At 46.6% G+C, this 19,767-nt stretch overlaps 1 protein-coding gene across 6 annotated transcripts in view; it reads left to right on the top strand.

Annotated features, from left to right (window-relative positions):
* Positions 1 to 19,767, top strand: part of FRMD4B (FERM domain containing 4B) — a 135,685-nt gene that overhangs the window by 43,955 nt on the left and 71,963 nt on the right. Inside the window, exon 1 of one of the 6 annotated variants that reach the window (XM_075762422.1) lies at positions 7,508 to 7,907. The exons of 2 other annotated variants lie outside the window; for them this stretch is intronic. In XM_075762422.1, the coding sequence (XP_075618537.1) occupies positions 7,746 to 7,907 (162 nt within the window). In that variant the 5' untranslated portion in view covers positions 7,508 to 7,745. Of the gene's footprint in view, positions 1 to 7,507; positions 7,921 to 18,041; positions 18,060 to 19,767 lie in introns of those variants that run through there. 3 more of the 6 variants (XM_075762421.1, XM_075762426.1, XM_075762427.1) reach the window with 3 other exon arrangements.

Genomic DNA, 19,767 nt, shown 5'->3' with positions numbered 1-19,767 from the left:
TTATACATCATTTATTCTCACTCTTTAAAAGATTCTTGTCAGGAGACTGATAGGTTTGGGTTGTTATTTTTGTGTTCGTGGCCGTATATATCATGCAAAATGCTGAAACTTTACTATCTCATTTATGCCGCCGCTTACAGCGTTGTAGATCTCTGCCCAGTATCTAGGTTATGTAGTAATTCTACCCCATTTGTCAAAGATTAACGAGGCTATAAAATAATCATAAAGCTGGGGCAGCCCTGGATTTTCATGCTCCTCACGTATTTGTATGTACCATGAAATACTTCATCCAAAAGTAATTACCTGACTTCTTCAGGCTCCCTTTAGTGCTCCTTGCCAACTGAAATGCAGGAGACACTGTCCCATTTTTGGCTGGGACAGCAGCAGGGCAATGCCAGCATCCATCGTGGGGCTGGAGGGAAGCTGAGCAGGTTTGGTACCTGTCAGGGAGCGTGGTGCCCATCCAAGTGACCTGTCGGCAGAGCCAGGGAAGAAACCTTCCTGCTGGGGCTGTGGGAAGCGCAGGACAAACCGGTGGGGCTGGATGTATTTCCCTGCCAGCCCCTTGGTCCTCCAGACCTTGAACCTGCCACTCTTCTGATAAGACCCCGAAGCATTTCATGGCTCCAGTAAGGTGATGGACAGGAAGAGTGACATCCACCACTAAAATGCAAACCAGAGAGGTGCGCAGTGTTGCTCCAAGCTGCTGGGGAGCTGCTGCAGCAGGTCTCGGTGGGATGTGGAGGGGACTGTGCTGACCCAGCTGGATGTTTGGGTGTGTGAGGTGGGAATTTTGTCAGAATGGTGTCTAAGTGCACAGAAGTTGTTATATTTTTGCCTCCAGGACCAGGATGCTTACAGTATTTTGTGCACTTTGTTAATCCCCTGCCAGTTTGGGGGAGGTAGAGGCATGAGACTGCTGAGACTGTAGAAGGAAAATGTGGGTTTGTCCCTTCCTATCACTTGTTTTCATGCATGTGACAGCTGTCTGTCCCTTTGTTCTGCAGGGTCTCAGCCACTCTTCTGCAGAGGCTCCTGGTCCCCTCTCAGGCTTGGGCTGGTTATCGGGGGTGGGAGGCACGGGCACAGTCTGTGTGTGAGAGCGACCTGGTACAGGGCAGGACACCAGGAAGGTAAAATTGACAGCTTGGAGAGAAATTGCTCTTCCTGCTGCAGCTTCCAAAGGCAGCCACAGCCTCTGCTCCATGCCACTGCTTCCCATGGGTGCTCCCTGGAGAGACAGCCCAAAAGCAGAGGTCGGGGGTGCCTCCCTCTCACGAGGGTCTGGCCTGGCAGCGGGCTGGTGCAGTGTGAATCATTTCCTCCGGCAGCACTACCACCGCCCCGGTCACAGTGTGGCTCTGGGTGAAGCCCTCTCCGGGAAAGGCGGTGGTGGTGTCACTTTCTCTGCAGCTCTGAGGATGCCCCAGGTTTCCACCCTGTGCTCGTTTGATCTCTGGTTTCCTCCAGATGTGACTTGGGAGTAGCACTGAGTGCAGGATGATTTCCCTGTCACCGGTGGTGACTCTTCTCTCCTGATGAAGCTTTCCCTGAGAAGGAAGCCCTTCCCACAAAGCAGAGAAGAGGAGGATGGATCTCCAGGCTCCTGCCCCATCCTGGAGTGGGGAAGGTGACACCACATTGATCCTGACCCCCTCTACAGTGTCCCGGGGCAGGTCTCTGTGCCTGGAGAGGTGCTGGTGACTGGGTAGGTGGCAACCTTCCTGTGGGTCCCCAGCTTGCCATCACCTGTGCCACTGAGAAAGAGCACAAAGCAGTTTGTCTGAAAGCATTTGCAGATTGTATGTGTGTGATAGAAACAAATCCTCTTTCAGCTGGAAATCAATTTTTTCTCATGTTTTTTCATCCATCCTTCTCCAGAAGTCTGGGGTGGTGTTTCCCCTTATGTATCTTTTCTGTGTGAACTGACTTGATGGGGCTGTAGACTTCTACAGGCTTACAAATGTGTGTGTATAAAAATTTAAATACAATTTGTATATATAAGTGTGTTAGTGACACTCATTAGAAGTCATGCTTACTACTGCCAGATTGTATGTAAACTTCGAGCTACACATCCTCACCTGCTTATAGCAATGTGGACATTGAGGTTTCACTGAAGTTGGTGGAGCTGTGCCAAATTATACCCCTGATGATCTGGCCATAAACTACTGGAGGAGCTAGATCTGTGTCATAAAAACTGGGTGACATGTTCTGATGGTGATAGCGTGGTAGCAAAAGATGATAAACCCTGACTTGTGAAACTGGAGCATATGCTACTTGTTTTGAACCTGACCTGATTTTGTAGTTTTGGGTATAGCGGGTAGGAAAGTTTGCTGTTCGAGGAATCAGTCTGCAAGCTGTTTAATCATTTATAAAGTTAAAAAGCAGTGGCACTTCATTTCTGATGTGAAGTGCTAATTAGTTTACTACGGGATACAGGAAATTCATGTTTCTGGCAGAGCGGCTGTTCATCTTTAAAAATGTGTTTATTTGACTGCATTATGTTTATATCAGTAGTGTAGAGCGATATATGTACAGCCTGAGCTCTCAGAGGAGGGGGGAAAAAAGGCAGTACCTCATTTAAAAGTATGTAAGGCTGCTGTTAAAGGAGCTTATTAGAGGCTGTGCCTCACCCAGAGAGAAGAGCACTAGGTACCAAAACTTCCCTCTGCAGCTGTGGATCGTTTGGGGTGTAGTTGTGGTGTTCAGCTACATCAGTCACTTGGGTGCAGTTCAGTGGGCAAAAGCTGGGAATTGAAATTCCTGGTGTAGCATCTGGGGAAGGGTCTGAATACCTATATTGGATGCTGTTATTAGCCTTAAAGGATGGTAGCCTGGTCCTTTCATGCAGATTTCATTTGCTTGCTAAATTAAGGTTTGATAATGTGAGTGGAGGTAGATAAATCTTTGTGGAACTGTAGACTTATTTCTGAGAGGTCCCAAAAATTCATGCAAATCAAAGGATTAAAGTAGGTTAGTTAGGAATATCTTGTGATTTTTTTTTTCTCAACAATTTCAAAGAATGAAATCGGTTCGCAAATGCTTCTTACCAGAAGTTGAATCTTGCTTTTGAAAGCTCTTGATCATGGCAGGTTGGATTACAGGCTTATCCTACGCACTGGTGCTGCTTTTTAAGTATCTTACGTACTGAGAGGTTACAACATCAAAGTGAGGGTGCATGATGACTGTATTTCACTTTATCTTTAAGTTGGTAATTAAGGGCCAGAGTGTAGCAAAAATTATTTTTGAAGAGTCATTTCATCTTTATTTGGAGTTAATTGCATTAGTACTCACAGCTTGACAGGCTTGTTGACAAGAACTTAAAAAAAGTGTTAAGGGGATATGCAGCTTCAGTGTTGTCTGAGAAAGTCCTAATTCCCAGGTAATCCTGTTGTTCATGCTCATGAAAACTCCCATAAATCAGCATCTTTAGGCATTTAAAAATGTATTTTTAAAAGAAGTGTAATCGTGCCCTGTTGGCTTGTAACTGGAGCAAAATGGGAAAACTTTGAAAATTAAATGTGATTTATGCAGAAAAGAGAAACATGTCTGGGTGTAGCAGGATGAGGTGGGACTGCAGCTGGTGTCTGGTGGGAATTCAGTGGACAGAGCCCTTTGAGTGCCAGCATGGACCTCAACGATGCTTATTGTTGCCCTGAGACCATCCCAGGGTATCAGGGCTTCGAGGGTTTGAACTCTGGGAGTTGAGGTAACAGCAGATTTCAAAATAGCGATGTGTGCCATGAGGCAGAACTGTTTCTCATAACTTTGTGAAAGCTGTGTTTGGTCTTCACTGAACTTTACTGCTTGCTTTACAGAATATTATGAGTATTGGTTGCAATCAATATATGAGGACAAATTATGTCCTTGTATATTACAAATATGTGTCAATATATGAGGACAAATTATGGATTAAAGTGTGTTTTAAAGCACTGGTTAGGACAGACATCTGCTAGCCATATAATTAGGCATTTTGTGCATCTGCACAATAACTCACCTTTTACTGTTTGAAGGCTCAGAGACCAAAAATGATCAAAGCTTTAATTTCATTATCTGCCACTAGGGACTTTCTATGTCCTTCTTCCTATGTCTAATCAAAAGCTGTATCTAGGGGCATTACTGCTTTGTAGATACAAGGGAAGAGTGATGCTCTGGTCTCACAGGTAGATGAATTCTCTATTCATGTGAACTTCACATGAGCTGCTTTGAAAAGAAAAGCAGCAATTTCAGCTAAGCCTCATTCCATTCGTTTTCACACATAAGATCACATGCAAGGAAGCCTGAGAATCCACTTGGGATCATCTTTTCCTATTATGTGGGTAGCAAGCCTTTGTGCTCTTTTAATACTTATTATTCTGGAACTACGATCAATAATGTAAGGAAAAGCATGAATCAACCACATATCAAGTTTTCTGTCTTCTTTTTAAGTGATGTTCTCCTTAGATTCCTGTAGTGTAGGCTTATTCCTTACCAGAAATGAGTGCCCTGTTGGTCATATGACTGTACATCAAATAGATTTGCAGTAGCTGTCTCTTGTGTTCCCGTGAAAGTGGTACATACATCTACAAAGATCTTTCCTGAGATATCTATCTTCCCCTCCTTCCTTGCAGAATAGCGATCTGGATACTGCAGCCTTTGGAAACCATCTGAGTATCCTACTCGCTTTCCCTTGCTGAATTTTCTGTGATGTCTATTCTGACTCTAAGGAGCCTGGATTTTATTTAGGTACTTGAAATTAACCCACTTGCAATCAGGTTTGGAAAGTGGAAGTCAATAGAAGTCTAAGACTGATTTGAATGGGTAATTCATCAGCTGCATATTAAAACACCAAAATTATTCTAAATTGTATTCAGCTCTTTGCATCATAAACTTTCTTTGCTCTTTTTTGTTCTGTGGGTGTCCAATGCTATGCCGCAGGTTCAAGGGTCAGCTGGGAAGGTGAAGTCCAGATGGCACTTGCTGCTTATTTCTTTATCACCTACATGACAAGATGTATGTGAAGCTTTTATTCATGAGACTGGACTTTGAAGCCCATGTACCCTAAGTAAGGGTGGCGAGAAGGTCCTTGCCTTGCTCTAGCCTACATGTGGAGCTATAACTTTACTGTAAGAGCATAAAGCCTGCACAAGGTAATGGAAATATTGATGGGTAAAGTGGTTGGGAGTACTGAGGAGGGAGGGTCTGAGCACATATGGCTCTGCCTTCTGAGATGGAGCCATCTGAGGCCATTGCTCAGGCACGCAGTAACTTGTGAAGCATAAAGAGTAACTGTGCAAAATGTGTAAGTTCAATTTAAAGATACCATGGATCATAGACCAATTTTAAAAATAAATCCCTTGTGCTGTGTTAAAGGAGAAAATACTCATCATCCTTAATTTTTCAATCTAGTTAGGTGATAGGGAAAATGAAAAGGCACTGAGGACAGCAGGCACAGAGCAGAAGCATTTAAACGTTTCATGGTGGGTTGGTTGGATTTTCCTGGCGCAGGACGGAGCTGTTCCCTGCAGTGTTCTTTAGCTACAAAGCTCCTTTTCTTTTAGAAATGGAAGTTGAAAACTGGATTTTCTTTTTTTATCTCTGTTTAAATTTGGATATGACTTGACCGTAACACACAGATGCCATTGGAGATTTTCCTGGCTGGTTCCTCTCCAAAGCAGTGTTATCTAAGGGAATGGCAGTTACCCGCTGCTGAGCCTGGCGCTGGTACTGGCTTAAGTTATTGGAGTAATTCTCTGTAGATATTTGTCACTGCTCTCTTCCGGTGGAAGATGGAAACTTTTTCCATTTTGTACGTTCATGTTAAAGTCCTCTAAACACAGAATTGTGGTGATGGCCAACATTGGAGGAGGGGGAGGAAGACTTCCTTGTGGCCACAGGCTCTAAAACCAGCAGTCAAAGGGGCAATAGAACTCTTGGAGGTGGGTATGTGGGTGCTGGATTTCCATGCAGAGCCCAAGTCTTTACTTGCCTCTTGTTATAACAAGCTGTATCTTTCCTGCACTGGCTCACTTTGTAACAGCTTCTAATAACACCTGAAATATAGTTGTTTTTCCTGGGTGAAAGCAAGGCTGGGAGAGACTTGAACTCCTTGGCAGCAGCATAGCCAATAGATACTAGCACAAGCAGAGCTGCTTTTGCTTCGTTATGCGTGAAAAGGAAAAAGTGTGGTGCTTGGAGACACAGGTCCAAAGTCTGTCTAAAACAGGCAGTTATCTGTCTACAGAATTACATCACCCCAACTATGACACGGGAGCTCACTGTGTGTGTGTAGGCTCTTGCGATATGAAGAAGGTGGATTAATATGGAATGAAATGGGTTTTGTGAATATTTGCGCTGTCCTACAGGGATGCAGGGTGCCTTCCTCCCACGAAGAGCGTTTGGGACAGGGCTGCTGCAGCTCTGGTGTCGAGGCTGTCTGCAGGCAGTGCCCTTGGGGAAGCAGTACCAGCAATGCCATGGGATTTAACTTTCCTATCCAGCTTTCTCCAAGCTGTTCCTGTCCCCTTTTCATTCATTCTGTTGCACAAGAGAACTTTTACAGGTTAGTCTTACTGATGGTTTTAGCTAAAATTCTGCTGTTTGAGTGGATTCTTCAGCAAGGTGTGGATGGTGGCATGTGGGCCCCCCCCTTGCAGTTTCTGGCCCAAAAGGCTTAGGAAATGTCAAATCCTCTGAGGGGTGTTAAAAAGATTAATTGCCCTTTGACTTCCACCTTTCCTTAGCTTTTAATAGGAAAGAGCTCACAAATGAAAAGTGTGGCTTGCTGGCATTAACAGTTTAAGCCCCAAAGGGGCAGGGTGCTGCTTAATTTTATACTAACTATCGAGGCAAGGCTGGATTCTCTTGTGGACTATTATTTCAGTGTTTATTTGCTGTGGGCTGTTTGTGAGGAGCTCAACTAGCACAGGCAGCTTTTTCTCATGCAGCAAATGCTGCATTAATGGAGTTGTGTTAGTTGAAGAGTAGAACAAAATTGTCTCTCTTAGCAGGTGTTGAGCATTGAATCAGTATGATGCAACAACCAAGGGAGAGGCTTAGAGCAGGGAGATGGCTCTGTGCTGTGGGCATCTACTATGATCCGAGCTGGAAAAGAAGTTAGTGCATCTATATCTGCAAGAGTATTCTGATTCCTTTTTTTCTCTCTCCATTCTCTGGCTCCCGAAGGTGCTTTTTAAAAAAGGATTTCTAGTGTATAATTTGAGCTGGGAGAAAACGATGACAGCTTTGTTCCCTGTATGGCAGATAATGAGGTGTCGGAGGCAGATAGCGCTGGGTGTTAGGCAGGAGCTGTGTGCGAAGCGCCTGCCCGGCTTACTGAACCACGGTGGCGATTAACGCTCGCGAGCGGTTTCCTTCTTTTCCTGTAGCGTCTAAATGGGGTTGTTGTCAGGGCATATGGCAAAAGGGTTAAAATTTAATTAGAAAACATAGTGGTAGCTACTGGAGCTTAACAGAGATTTATATAAGCTGCTAAGAAGGACAAGGCTGCTGTGTGAGCTGCTGGTAGGGCTGAGCTACTGCAGCCGCTGGCTCCGCTTCAGGCGCGGGCGGCCGGGGCATGCCTGGGAATCTGCCCAGGAAGCGCCGTGAAAGAGGAGTTTGTTTTAAGGCTTGACCCTGGCTCTGTGCAACACCCCTGCCCTCCACCCGCCATATAAAGCCAGGCTGCCGTCATGCCAGGCGTTTGAACGAGGGAGCGAGAGCCAGCCGGGACGGGGATTTTGTTTTGCTGACGGGAGCAGCTCATGGCTTCGGTGTTCATGTGCGGGGTGGAGGATCTGCTGTTCAGCGGGAGCCGCTTCGTCTGGACGGTGACGGTGGCGGCACTGAGGAGGTGGTACGCTGCCCGGCTGCGGGCTTGTCGGCAAGCCCTGCGAGCATGGTGCGGCCTCCGGGATGTCTACCAGGTAAAACCCCCCGGTAATCGCCCCAGGTTTTCTCTTTTTAAAAACAAAAAAGCATCGTGCCACCGGACAGACACGTGCTTGCTCATCTGTCTGATTCCTCAGTGCGCACATCCCGGGTGCGGCGGCTGGGATGGGATGAGGGGAAGAGCATTGTGCCAGAGCCGCAGCTCACGCAGCCCCGGTGTGAAGATACCCGGCAGGCTGATAGTCTGAGCTGTTGTCAAATACTGCTTTCAAACAGCCAGTGCTGTGCCTCTGCCCTGACTTCAGGGTTTGGGGGGGAGATACTTTCTATGTTAAATGTGTTTTATCAACTAGTTTATCTAAAAGTGTTTCGGCAGCCGGCTACCCCGTGTATCACAGCCCCTCGGAGCTGCTCTTGCTGCTCACCGTCCTTGCGCTTGGGATCTGGGAGATGGAGCTCAGCTCTCAGCCTGCGCTGCCGTCGGGCGCTTGGAGTACGATGCTGCCATGGGAGAGACTGGCTGTGGCTTTTTCTGCTGTGTTTGTGTTGCTGACTGGCAGCAGACTGTAATGTGATCGTACTTTGCATTGCAGAGAGATTGCTGTTTGGGGGGGCTGCAATGAGTCCTGAAACAACTCTTGGGAGGTTCCCCTTCCTGCAGGCAAAACCTGGAGCACCATACTTTTAGTTACTGTGGTATCTAGTTGCAGTTAGGGTGGTGTCACTCTTTTTGGAGTCTGGTTTTGCTGGCAGTTACTTATTTTTGTGTGTCTGTATTTATTTTTGTCTCACATGTAAAGTTGTGATGTGTGCCTGGTCACAGTGTCAGTGTGCGTGTTTGCTAGATGATGTTGAATATTTCAGAGCTGTTTCTCCTCTCTCCCTGGTGTGTTGCAACACAGAATGACACAGCTCATAGCAAACAGCTCTCCAGAGCCATCAGGATGTAACTTCCATGGGAAAGTCATGCTGAAAGGACATCTGTGCCTATTTAATCCCAAAGGGATCTGTTGCTATTTAGCTTTAAGATATGCCCAGGAGTGGCACAACAGCTTTACAGTGATAAGAAGTGCTTACAAGTGCTCAAATGCACCTTGGCATCTTGTACAGATGATGAGCGTAAACACTTTGTGATATGTGACGCACATGTCACTTGAGGAATATGGATCATGTATAGTTAGGCAATGCAGGAATATGGGCATCGTTGCTCCCCATTTGCCCACCTTTACTGGCCTGATGAAATGTGGGACACAGCCCTGGCTCCCTTTGCTTTCTATAAATAAAATCCAGCTACACCTGTACTGTCTGGGTGTTATTTTTGGAGTCTGTTCATGTTACGAGCATGGAGCTCAGGCTGCCTTTGCTCCCTGCTGCATCCCCATGGAGGCAAACCCCATCCTTCCAGGGCTGAAATAACAGCTTGGTAAGGACCAGCACTGACAACAGCTGTATTCAGCCTGCTCAGCTGTGATTCTCTGATGGCTGGCTTGAAGCGAAAAGAGATTTTTTCAAAATAAAGTGTGACTGTATCTCTGTCCAAACTTACTGTGTCTTAGGGGCTGTTGGTGGATTAATCTGGCTTGTCTTTATGAAAAGCATCACTGATGTGGGGATGTGAAAATGGATAAAAAGAGGAGATTGGTCCTTCAGTCATCCTTCTGGGTGGACTGGGAGCACCCCTTCCCTGGTCCCCTCTGCCCCCACAGCTTGTCACAGCCATGCAGAGAGCACAGCCTCACTGCTGGGGAAATAGTGACCTGTTGCTCTGTGCTCACTGCTCCGAGGGTTGGACTTTGCTGTGTTATCCCTGGGAGGTGGAACTGGGCAGAAACAAGGCGACTCTCACATTTTAATGTCAGGAATTTCCTAGTGGTAATTTAGGGTGTATTAAAGAGAGATGGCTGAAAGAATGCCCTGCAGCTCTTCCTTGGGTTGCACAACGAGTTGCTTTTTGTGCCGAGGTCTTGGCTCTTTGCTGCTAAAACCACTGGCAGTATTCTGGCTGAACCCTGTGGGTGCAGGACTGAGCACACATGTTAAATGTCACTGGTCTGTTTGGATGTTGGAGCCCTATAAGAAGTTGAATCAAATATTATTTTTTTAACACTTCAAGCTATGAAAACATCTAGCAAAGGTAGCTGGATGACCCCTGTGTGCAGAAATGTACTCGGAGCCATGCTGTGTTAGGTTTGTTCACCTTGGGCTTGCTGGAGGAATACAGGAGTGAGATGTGCAGAGTTCTCCACAGGGTTGTTGCTCTCAGGAGGTGGATGTTGCAGTGTCTACGGGACTAGGCTCTCATCTTGGATATGAGATTTCGTGTCCCGTCATTACCAGAGATCCTGCATTATCCTGGGAAATTGTCTTCCTTTGCTGTGCCCCTGTTCCTTGTCTGTAAAATAGATAACAATGTTCTTCTACCTATCAGGGATGCTATTTGTCTTCTCAAATTTTTGCTAGAAGTCCTGTAGTTAGTGCAGCCAGGTGAAAGTATGTTTTTGCCTTGTGTTCTTAGTAATATTGGCACCTGGAGAGGTGCTTAACGAAGTCCTTTCCCACTTTGGCTTCATCAAGAATGTTCATATTTCTATAACTCCTTCACATTCATATTCCAGGTGTAAAAAAAAAAATAAAATACCATGAGTTGAATATAAAGGCTCTTTTGACTAAACCAATGCTTGTGCCCTCTCTGAGGACTCCCTGGGCTGTACACAGTGTAACAAATCAGGAAACAAGTCAGACCTTTGTCACTGAGCTATGTGCAAGGGACATGCAGGGAGGGATGAGGTGACAGGCACTTGCACGGCTGGGCAGCCCTGGAGGCTTCAGTTCGCTTTGATCCGTAGTTGGGATTCACGTTGCTTTGTGGATATTTTTGGGTAAGTTGGATACTGCTAGCAGGTCTTTTTTTAATCATCAGTGCATTGCTGGTGAAAGGAAAGCCAGTGGGATTGCTTCTTCATGGGCTGGTAACTTTTGGGACTTTTAACTTTTTCTTTTTTGGTGTTTTTTAATGAAATGCTTGCTAGCCTCATGGGAAACCTGAGCCTGAGTCCCAGCACAGAGAAGCCACTAACACCTTCATGCTTCTACGCAGGGCTCTCGCCTGTGCCTTGTGAAGTCGGCAGGTGCAGGGGTTGTCACGCGGGCAGAGCCGCCTGGCCAGGGGAAGCTGAAATCCTCTCTGCCAGCGTAAAGCCTTTACCTGCCTTAGCAGCTTTGAGTACAAAAAAAACCCTGACGAGAACAAACCAGCCTTTGTCAGTCACCTTCTCTTTAGCCTTGTTTCGTGTGTGTAGGAAACACCTTCCAAGGTCTCACTGGCTGTTGTTTCGTGGGTCCCTGGTGTGGGGAGTTCAGCCGCAGCCCAGCGAGCCGAGCTCAGGCACTTCCCCAAGCTGGTGTCTGCTCCAGGGTGCTGCCATCATCTGTCTCATCTGCCAAAGGAGAAGGGATGTCCTATTTGCCCAAAGCCTATTCATCTGGAGGAGTTTGAGCCAAAATGCTGATGGGGTGTCCCATTTCACTCTGAAATAACCTCTGAACCCAGGCATGGGGAGGAGGGTTGCACAATATGTACATTGATCCTCTGTGAGCGCTTGGGTTGCATGCCAGGGAACGTTGTCTTGTCCGTGGCAGAGAGCATCTGAAAGCCTGTCCTAGAAAAGAGACTTGCAGAGACAGCTGATGGAAGAGCTGGCAACAGATCTTCAACTGCAGTAAGTCAATATGAGTTATTGGGGCTATTAGGGCTTGGAAAAAATCCTAAGGGAGAATTCGGCATAGAAGCCTTCATACAAGGGTACCTGTTTCCTATGATGGAAAAGTGAGGGATGTGTGTTGTGGAGATCTGGCACATAGTGCTGGGGCCTGCCAGCTGGGCTTTGGGGGATCTTCCCAGAGCCCCTCCTGATGCCCACAGCAGGATAGCATGGCACTTCTGGGTGTCCTGATGCTTTTCCAAAATAAAGGTTTTGGCAGGGCTCTCCACATGCTGGTTTTATAGGCCGCCTGTCTTAGATTTAATTATAGAGCAGTAAAACAGAAAGTGTAATTTTTATATAAATGAGGCTAATAAGCAGTGTCAAAGCCAAAACCTTTCAGGATCAACATCTATCCCATGTTTAGTTACTTGTCACCACTGGCCTGACCTTCATTGGGATGTCAACACTACCGTGTTCTGGTGTACATCTTGCCCTGAGATACAAACACCAATTTTTTCCTAGAAATGCCATTGCACAGTCATTCCTCATTGACCCCTGTGCTTTAAGCATGAAAGATACATTGTATTGGAGTGTCTGATAATGCAACTAATTCTATAAATTAAAAACCGGTCAAGTGAATGTTTCAGCATCAGCATTAAAATGCATGTCAGTCAGTCTGCTTAATGCAAAGTGGAAAAGAGAAACTAGGCAAACTGTCCCCAAAGTCCCTGCAGAATATGATGACATGTTGTGATTAATATCTGCTGGACATAAAACCAGGTGTGGGAGCATCTCTGATTAAATTATTTGGTTACACTGGTAATTTGACTAGCAAACTCTAGTGTAAGAGTGTAAATTGAATTCACGTGGCTTTTTGGACAAAGTGCTTTTTAACCTCTGAAAGGTCACTTCCTTTGAAGTGAAAAAAAAGATTTGCTGATGAAGCACAATAAATAATCATTGTACATGTGTCCATCCCATACGTACCTGGGGTGGAGGAGCGAGAGGAAGCAGTTGACTTCTGTTTCCTATGGTGCTAACGTAGTTGGTTTGCATAGTAAGGACCGTGTTTCCTCTGCTACCACACCTTAACATTTTGTTATAAAAATGCTGACAACAAATCGGAGATGCCTTTTTTTCTGTTTTCACAGTGATGAAAAGTGGTGCTGGAGCGGTGAGGGTGAGCACGAAGAGGAAGCGTTGTGTTGTCAGGGCAGAGCTTTCCCTGCTCCGCACCAGACGGACCCTGGGAGCGATGCTCAGAGGGGGCACCTCGGGTGTCCTTATGGGTCAAGGCTTTCCAGAGGGAGCTCAAAGACCTTTTCAGAGGATGCTGAATGTGTGCCCCTTCAAAGACTTAACCTTGGTCACTGGGAATTACTGGCTGCTCTGGAAAAGCTTTGCTCTGACTACTTTCATGCAGCTGTTTTTCTTTTTGAAGGAATCTGATCTAATGCTGTGACACTGCTCGCACATCACCTGCAGAGCCCTGCCTCTGTGTGGAACCCCTGTCGTGTCCAAGCACGGCACATGGAGGTGTCCCTGGGGGCTGGGGCTGTGGGGGAGCCTCTTGCAGAGCTGAGAACAGGACCAGCTCCAGGCACTGCCTCCTGACAGCTCAGAGTTAAACTTGGCTTTACACGCTCCCAACAGCAGCTTTCCAAAGCTCTCTGCCAGACATTTCCATTTGAGCTCATGATGTAGCGTTTTCTGTTTGAGACCGTTTATTCAAACAAAAATATGATTTTTGTACTGCTCCTCCCTCTTCCCTAGCTGACAAACTTCACAACCAGACTGTGAACTTCATCTCATTTCCTTCAGGGTGTTGCAGTGCCAGTTTCAAACAGTGCCTTCTATTCACTACCTGCTTTGGACTGTATAAACATTTTTTTCTTCAATCTGACGCAGTTCACAAAATACGTTGGATTTCAAATGTCGCTGGCGCCACTTTTCAGAAGCAGACTCTTGTCCAAAGGTATCACTGCGTGAACTTCCCTGGATAAATCTCCTTTTTGGTCTTGTGCAGAGAGGCTGGCCAGCTTGCTCTGACTGAACAAGAGGCTTATGAAAAGGCAAATTAAAAGTGTTTCAGGCACATGCTGGTTTTTCCATACTTCATTTTTTTGTCCTTCTGAGTGTTTAGCTTTCTGTCACTCCCTTTGCTAGCTCTGTCACTGCAGTTCTTTGCAATCTTGGATGGACTGTCCATGTGCTTAAAATAACACTGTGCTATCTTTGTCTCCTCATTTTCTAAAAAATCAGGCCACCCTTCTACAGTCTGCATTGCTCTTAAAACCTCTGAGTCATAATTAGTGATTAGTAATTCTACTAATCTTCTGTACAGATGGAGGCCAGTTCATTCTCAGAGCCTGTAAAGAGGATAAAGCTATCAGCGCTGGAATATATTAGCTTAAATACCCTCCTACACACAAATACACATGTACACTTTTCCATGCTAATTGATCTGCCATTCATTTAAACATGCATCAACTCTGTGTTGAGGAAGGAGAGGTGGGGAGAGTAAAGGTCATCAAAATGCTGAGAATAGCCTGAATGTGCTGCTGTTTAGCTGTTAAAAGCCATCATTGACAATTCAAACAATGTTAGATTTAAGACTGCAATGTTTAGGTAGTTGGTTTTCCAGCTGATGTAGGATAGGTGCTGTCTCGGTGATGGGTGCCCCAGTGTTCAATCTTCCTGCTCACCATGGGGCACAAATGTGCAGTGCCAGCAGAGCTGGGAGTGGTGATGGAGCAGCTACTGTATACAGCACGTATACCACATGGCCACTGCTGATCATGGGCTGTTTTCTGAGCATCCTGGTTTTGCTTTTTGTTAGGTCAGTGGTTTCTAGGTAGTGATGTGGGCTGGGCAGAAGGGTGTATGCTGTGGAGAAGGCTGTGCTTTTTGGCATCTTATGCAGGCAGGGTGTTGGCTCATATATAAGAGGATGGGAGTGCATAAGTTGGAAGAGTAGGAGAGGGTGGTGCAAGAATTATATAGCTTGAAAAGTACAGGCTGTACAAGAGAGGAGAGAGACCAAGGAATTAAAAAAAATAAATCATACTGACCCCATTCAGGTGTATGTCTAAACCCCCCAATACTCCAAACTGAGCACAAACTTGCAAGAAAGTGTGGGAAAACAGACAGGTGGGGGTAAAAAAGGCAGAAGTGCAATAGGAGAGGAAAGCTGAGGTTGTAGACAGACAGGAAAAGAATGAGGGGAACGATCTCTCCAGAAAGGTGGCTGCCCTAGGCAAAGAGGTCCCCATCATGCTGAGTGTGGAGTTGTTTGGCTGACACCGAACTGGACGTGTCTGGCTGTCACAGTTGTTTTGGGAGAGCAAGTATGTCTGTGTGGTGAAGCCCATTGGGAATCTGGTTGGGCAGGTGCACTTAGGCACGTAAGTCGGTATTTGCTAAGCCGTAGTGAAAGTGGGAGTGAGTAATTCCTCTCTAATATCGAGCACATTGCATCTGTTCACCTTACTCAGAGAGGCTGGGGTGTGCTGCATTTGCTGTGGGGTTACGTACCCTTTGGCGAGGAGTCGCAGCGCTGCCATCCCCAAACCCCAGCTCAGAGCTCTTCTGGTGGCTTCCACATTGCGGGGACTTCCTCTGCTCAACTCTTGCTGCTCCAACAGCTCTTCCCACTGCTGGAACTTCTTACAGGTATGCTGTATTTTTTTAAACTCTAAGTTTTTTTTTGTTTAGAAAAATTATCTGTGGCTCAGAGTACAGCTGAATTACATGGCCCAGATCTGTATTTGTTTGGAAGCCCCGGATCCTCCAAGGACCTGTGCTCTTCCCCTCCTCCAGCTATTCCTGTCCCTGTGGTTATCCCAGCAGGGCAGAAGTTGGCACCACCCAGGTAACCTTTACGTCATTTCTCTAAGGAAAAATGACTCACTGTCTGTTTTCCATCTTATTTTGGGGCTTTGGAACTTGTGTTTTGGAGGCAAGTGCAAGTTTGTTACTCTGAAATACTCTCCCTAAGCTGTCTCAGCTGCCACCCCTTAGGTTGCTGGCGCAGCCTGGACCAGTTGACTGGACCTGACCTGGCATCCTCCTGCCTGATGTGGGGCCAGCTCATGGTTTTTTCATGAAACCTGTGATACTGAGCATTGCGTGGAGAGCTTTGGTAGTCTCATGACTATGAGAACATTAACTTTTACAAAGTAACTTCAGGGGAAAAAACTCTTTCTTTGTCTGCAGCTATTTAAAAGGTGGATATTTGATCAAAGCTAGTTCCTCTACATTAAATAAGGAAAGCAAGATGTCTCTGGCACCTCGCTGCATCCCAGGTGTCTGGGGTAGCTGGGGTGAGGTACCTGCTGGAGGTGTCTGGATTGATGGTAATTTACGGAGGCAGCCCCGGGCGAGGGGAGCGGGGCTGACTGGTGCTGTTTGATCCTGTGGAGCAGGCAGTCCTGCTTTTCTCTTCCCAGCAGCATCAGTAAGGCTCTGGCTTTATGCAGTGCTCTGCAGCTTAATGGAGCCTGTTGTTGGCCTCAAACGCTTGGTATGTGGAGCCTCCTGTTTGGGGAAGTTTAGCTGGACCAGGAGGGCTCAGTACCTTTAAGAATTGGGAACTGTGTGTTGCTTTCAAAAGCTTGACCCTGAGGTTCTTGCTTCCTATTCTGATAAAAGCAAGTTAGCTTGTTCCAGGTGTTGGACTTAACTTTTCTATTAAAACAGACCCATGGATTATAAAAATTGAGGTGGAAAAGCCTTTGTGGTTTGTCCTCTCTGTGTATAGTGACTGGTCAGTTGGGAGCATAAATAACGGGAGAGCATCCAGCTGAAGGGAAGAGGTCGCTCTCGCTCCCAGGTGAGGTTGTCTTGCTGCATGTCCAGAGCTCCTCCCCGCTCTGGTAGTGTTTTGTGATGTTCCCTCAGCCTGTGGCTTCCAGGCTGTTTTGGATGCCGTGGTCCTGCACTGTGGTGTTCCCTTGGCATCAGTCTTCCTACCATGATTTATGTAGCCAGAGGATGTGAGTCAGTGGTCTGATTTAAATGCTTGGGTACCCATGCTCATATCACATAAAAGGAGATTAATAATGTGGATCTGTGTTTGTGAAGGAGGAGCAGGCTTTTATTTTAGATTTTGAAGTAACTGCACGTATAAATTTGAGATCTCGTGCCCCTTGTGTACCTGCCTGGAGGTCAGGTTGGAGCTCTGGAGATTACAGCCTCCTGGATTTGGGTGCACAGTTCTTCAGTTTTCCATTTTGTTTTTTATTTTTGATGAAAGCAGTGTTATATAGTTGTCTGATGTTTCTTTTGGAGGAGAGCTCAGTTTTTGTGCTGCTGTGATACCTATGCTCCTCCTGACACAATTAGCATTGCTGTGTCAATGCCCAGAGGAGTACGAAGCCTTGTAGGTTGATGGACCAGAGCAGAAGAAACCAGAGGGAGGAGCTGGATGTCCTTTAAGTATAATTTATAATTTATTTATTTATAATTTATTTATAAGTTTTGCACACTGAAAAGTCCTGCGAAGGGAGCAGGAGAACAGCAGGCACATGATTTACTTCTGCACCTCTACCAGCAGCAAATTGCACTCCTGGAGACCAACCCTGACCTCCGAACAAATTCGGATTGATGGCCAAGGGTGTAGCCTCTGTCCACACTCCGGGTTCCCTCCCTGATATGCAGTAGCCCCCATCAGAGGCAGCAGACCAGAACGTGTTTTGGAAAGGAGCTGGGGAAATCCAGTGAAACGCTGTACCTGGGGGTGTCTGTCGCAGCAGGGGACTGTGGAGATGTGAGTGTACGATGTGAGGACAAGCTCTGGTTATCTTCACTTACCCCTATACCTTCAGATCGGTAGCTGAGCCTCCCTCTTGCCACAGGGCTAAGCCCCTGCTCCTAGGGGCCAAGAGCGGAGGCAGCTTGAAACTTCAGCACTGTGCCAAGTTTTAGCATAAAGGCCCCTCCTGTCCCTTGGACACAGATGCGTGGGGTGGAAGAGCCGGAGAGACGATGGCAGCTCCCAACAAGCACAGAGCTGTTGGCATGGGGGTCCTTGGACGGCTCTTGGGGTGCAGAGGGGCTGGCAGGGACCCTGGTCCCACAAAGTGTCTCACTGCCCCGGGGCTGGCGCCTTGTGCTGTGCCTTTGGTCGGTAACTGCTGGGTTTTTACTTGGGTTTGTTTCATAATAAAGGGGTTAATATTGCAAAGGAAAAAAAAATAATTGTAATGCTTTCCCAGGTTGCCTGCATTTCTAACAATCATGTTTCACCCTCTTGTGTCCCTTGACTCATGCTGGAAAGGCTTTTGTTTCTGAATCTGTAATCAAAGCAACAAATGTGAAGGTCACTTCCTTGAGATTATATGGCAACGGAAGAAGTCCGGGATTGTGTCTCCCTTCTTCCCCAGCTTGAATGTACAGAAACATGAAGGCGTAGTACATGCATGCTGTTGAGTAGTTCCTGGGTTTCTTCAGTCCTTTTAAACCAGCAGGGAGTGTGGCTTGGAGGTAAGAGGCTATATTTTAATTTCTGATGCTTAGCAGCAACAGATAACACTGTTTAGTGCTTTTACATTGTACCTGGGCTAAAACATTGTGCAGAGCTTGGAGCTGTGAGTGCTGGAGAGCAGGCAGCCAGAAAACAGCACAGAGCAAAGTCAGTTTGCTTTGGGGTACTTTGGTAGTGCAGGCTGAAACCTTTTTGCTTGCTCTTTTTTTTTTTTTGCCCTGAAAGATCAGTCTATAAAAATTTCTTTGCATCTTTTGCACTCCATTGTGGAGATAAGGGGCTGTTTGTTTACTCCCAGCATTTACAGCTGCTTTTTCCTGCCTTTGTTGCAAGTGTTGCCTTAGCTGCTTTAGGAAAGTGCTAAATACGAACTTGATTCTGGTAACTTTGCTGCAGCTGGAGAGCAGGGTCTGTAATTTCTGATTACAGAGAAAATGCATTTTCAGAGATTAACCTTATAGGCTGCTCTGAGATATGATTTAAATCAAACAAAGCACAGATTCATAAGTCCAGAGAAAAGGCGGTTAGTGCCTGGTACAGTAGCTCCTTTCAGCATGTCACTATTAAATGTCTCATCAGTAAGGTCCCCACCCCTCTTGCCTGAAAAAAAACCCAAACAACCCCAACTCATGAAGAGGTTGGTGCTGGAGATGCAGCAGAGCACATGGAGCTCGTTAACGGTTGTTCAGAAAGAGTCTTTGATCCGAAGTGCTTGTTCTGCTCTAAAAGTGGAGTGTGGAGCCATCCAAATCCATCCACCCCCCCAGTGCCTGGCAAGGTGCTGGTGCTGGGCAGGCTGGCTCACTGCTGCCGGAACGCTGCTCAGCGCCCATACCCACTGTTTGGACTTCTTCCAGAGAGCTTAGGATTTCAGGCTTTTCTTGGTTTATTTGCTTGCTTTTTGCGTTTTTTTTTTTTAAATTACAGAAGTTAAAGGCAGTTCAGATGGACTTGTGATACAGCCTTTTTTAAAAAAAAAAAGCCATTTTCATGCCTGCTTACCTCATGTCTGTTCAAGACTGGCGTCTGGGTTTCCTGACGGGCCGCTGCCAAACAGGAGAGTGGCTGGAAAAGTCCAAGGGGAGCATGGGGACGGGATGGGAGATGAGCTGGGTGCAAGGACCCCAACAGGGCAGGAGGGGAAGAGATGCAAGATACCCTCAGAGGATGTGGTGGTGTCTGGAGAGGATGGCAGATATTTGGTTCAGGTTTATGTCTCCTGCCTCAGGAGCCTTCCCTCAAAAACCCAACCCAGGGTGCGCAGGAGGGTGGTGAAGCAAGAAGTGTGGTGAGGGGGACAGAGGAGAAGCCCATGAGAAGCCATCAGAGAGACAGGGGACAGCTTCAGGGCTGGGCAGAGGAAGATGCAAAGAGGCATCAAGGGCAGGGTGCAGGTCTCTGGGGGTTTTTTTAGTTTTCTGGAACTATTCCCATAACAGAGAAAGCTGAGTTTCTGTTCCAAGTGGGTTGGAGGTGGCTTCTGGGGTAAAACACAGAAAAAGTTACCAGAAGCTCTGTGCAGAATATCCCCTGACACTTGTGTTGTAGAGACGTAAGCAAAGAAGCAGGAGCTTAACTGATGTGCCTCTGACCTCCTGGTTGAGGAGTGCAGGTCAGAACAGGTTGCAGGAGCTCAGGTGTCTGGTCCTGCCCCATGGTGGGTACCGCTCACTCCTGGGCAGAGGATGCTGCTGCCTCCAGGCAGTG

The sequence above is a fragment of the Balearica regulorum genome, chromosome 10, assembly GCF_011004875.1.
Source record: "Balearica regulorum gibbericeps isolate bBalReg1 chromosome 10, bBalReg1.pri, whole genome shotgun sequence".
Lineage (NCBI taxonomy): Eukaryota > Metazoa > Chordata > Aves > Gruiformes > Gruidae > Balearica > Balearica regulorum.
This window is presented reverse-complemented; position numbering and strand designations above follow the sequence as displayed.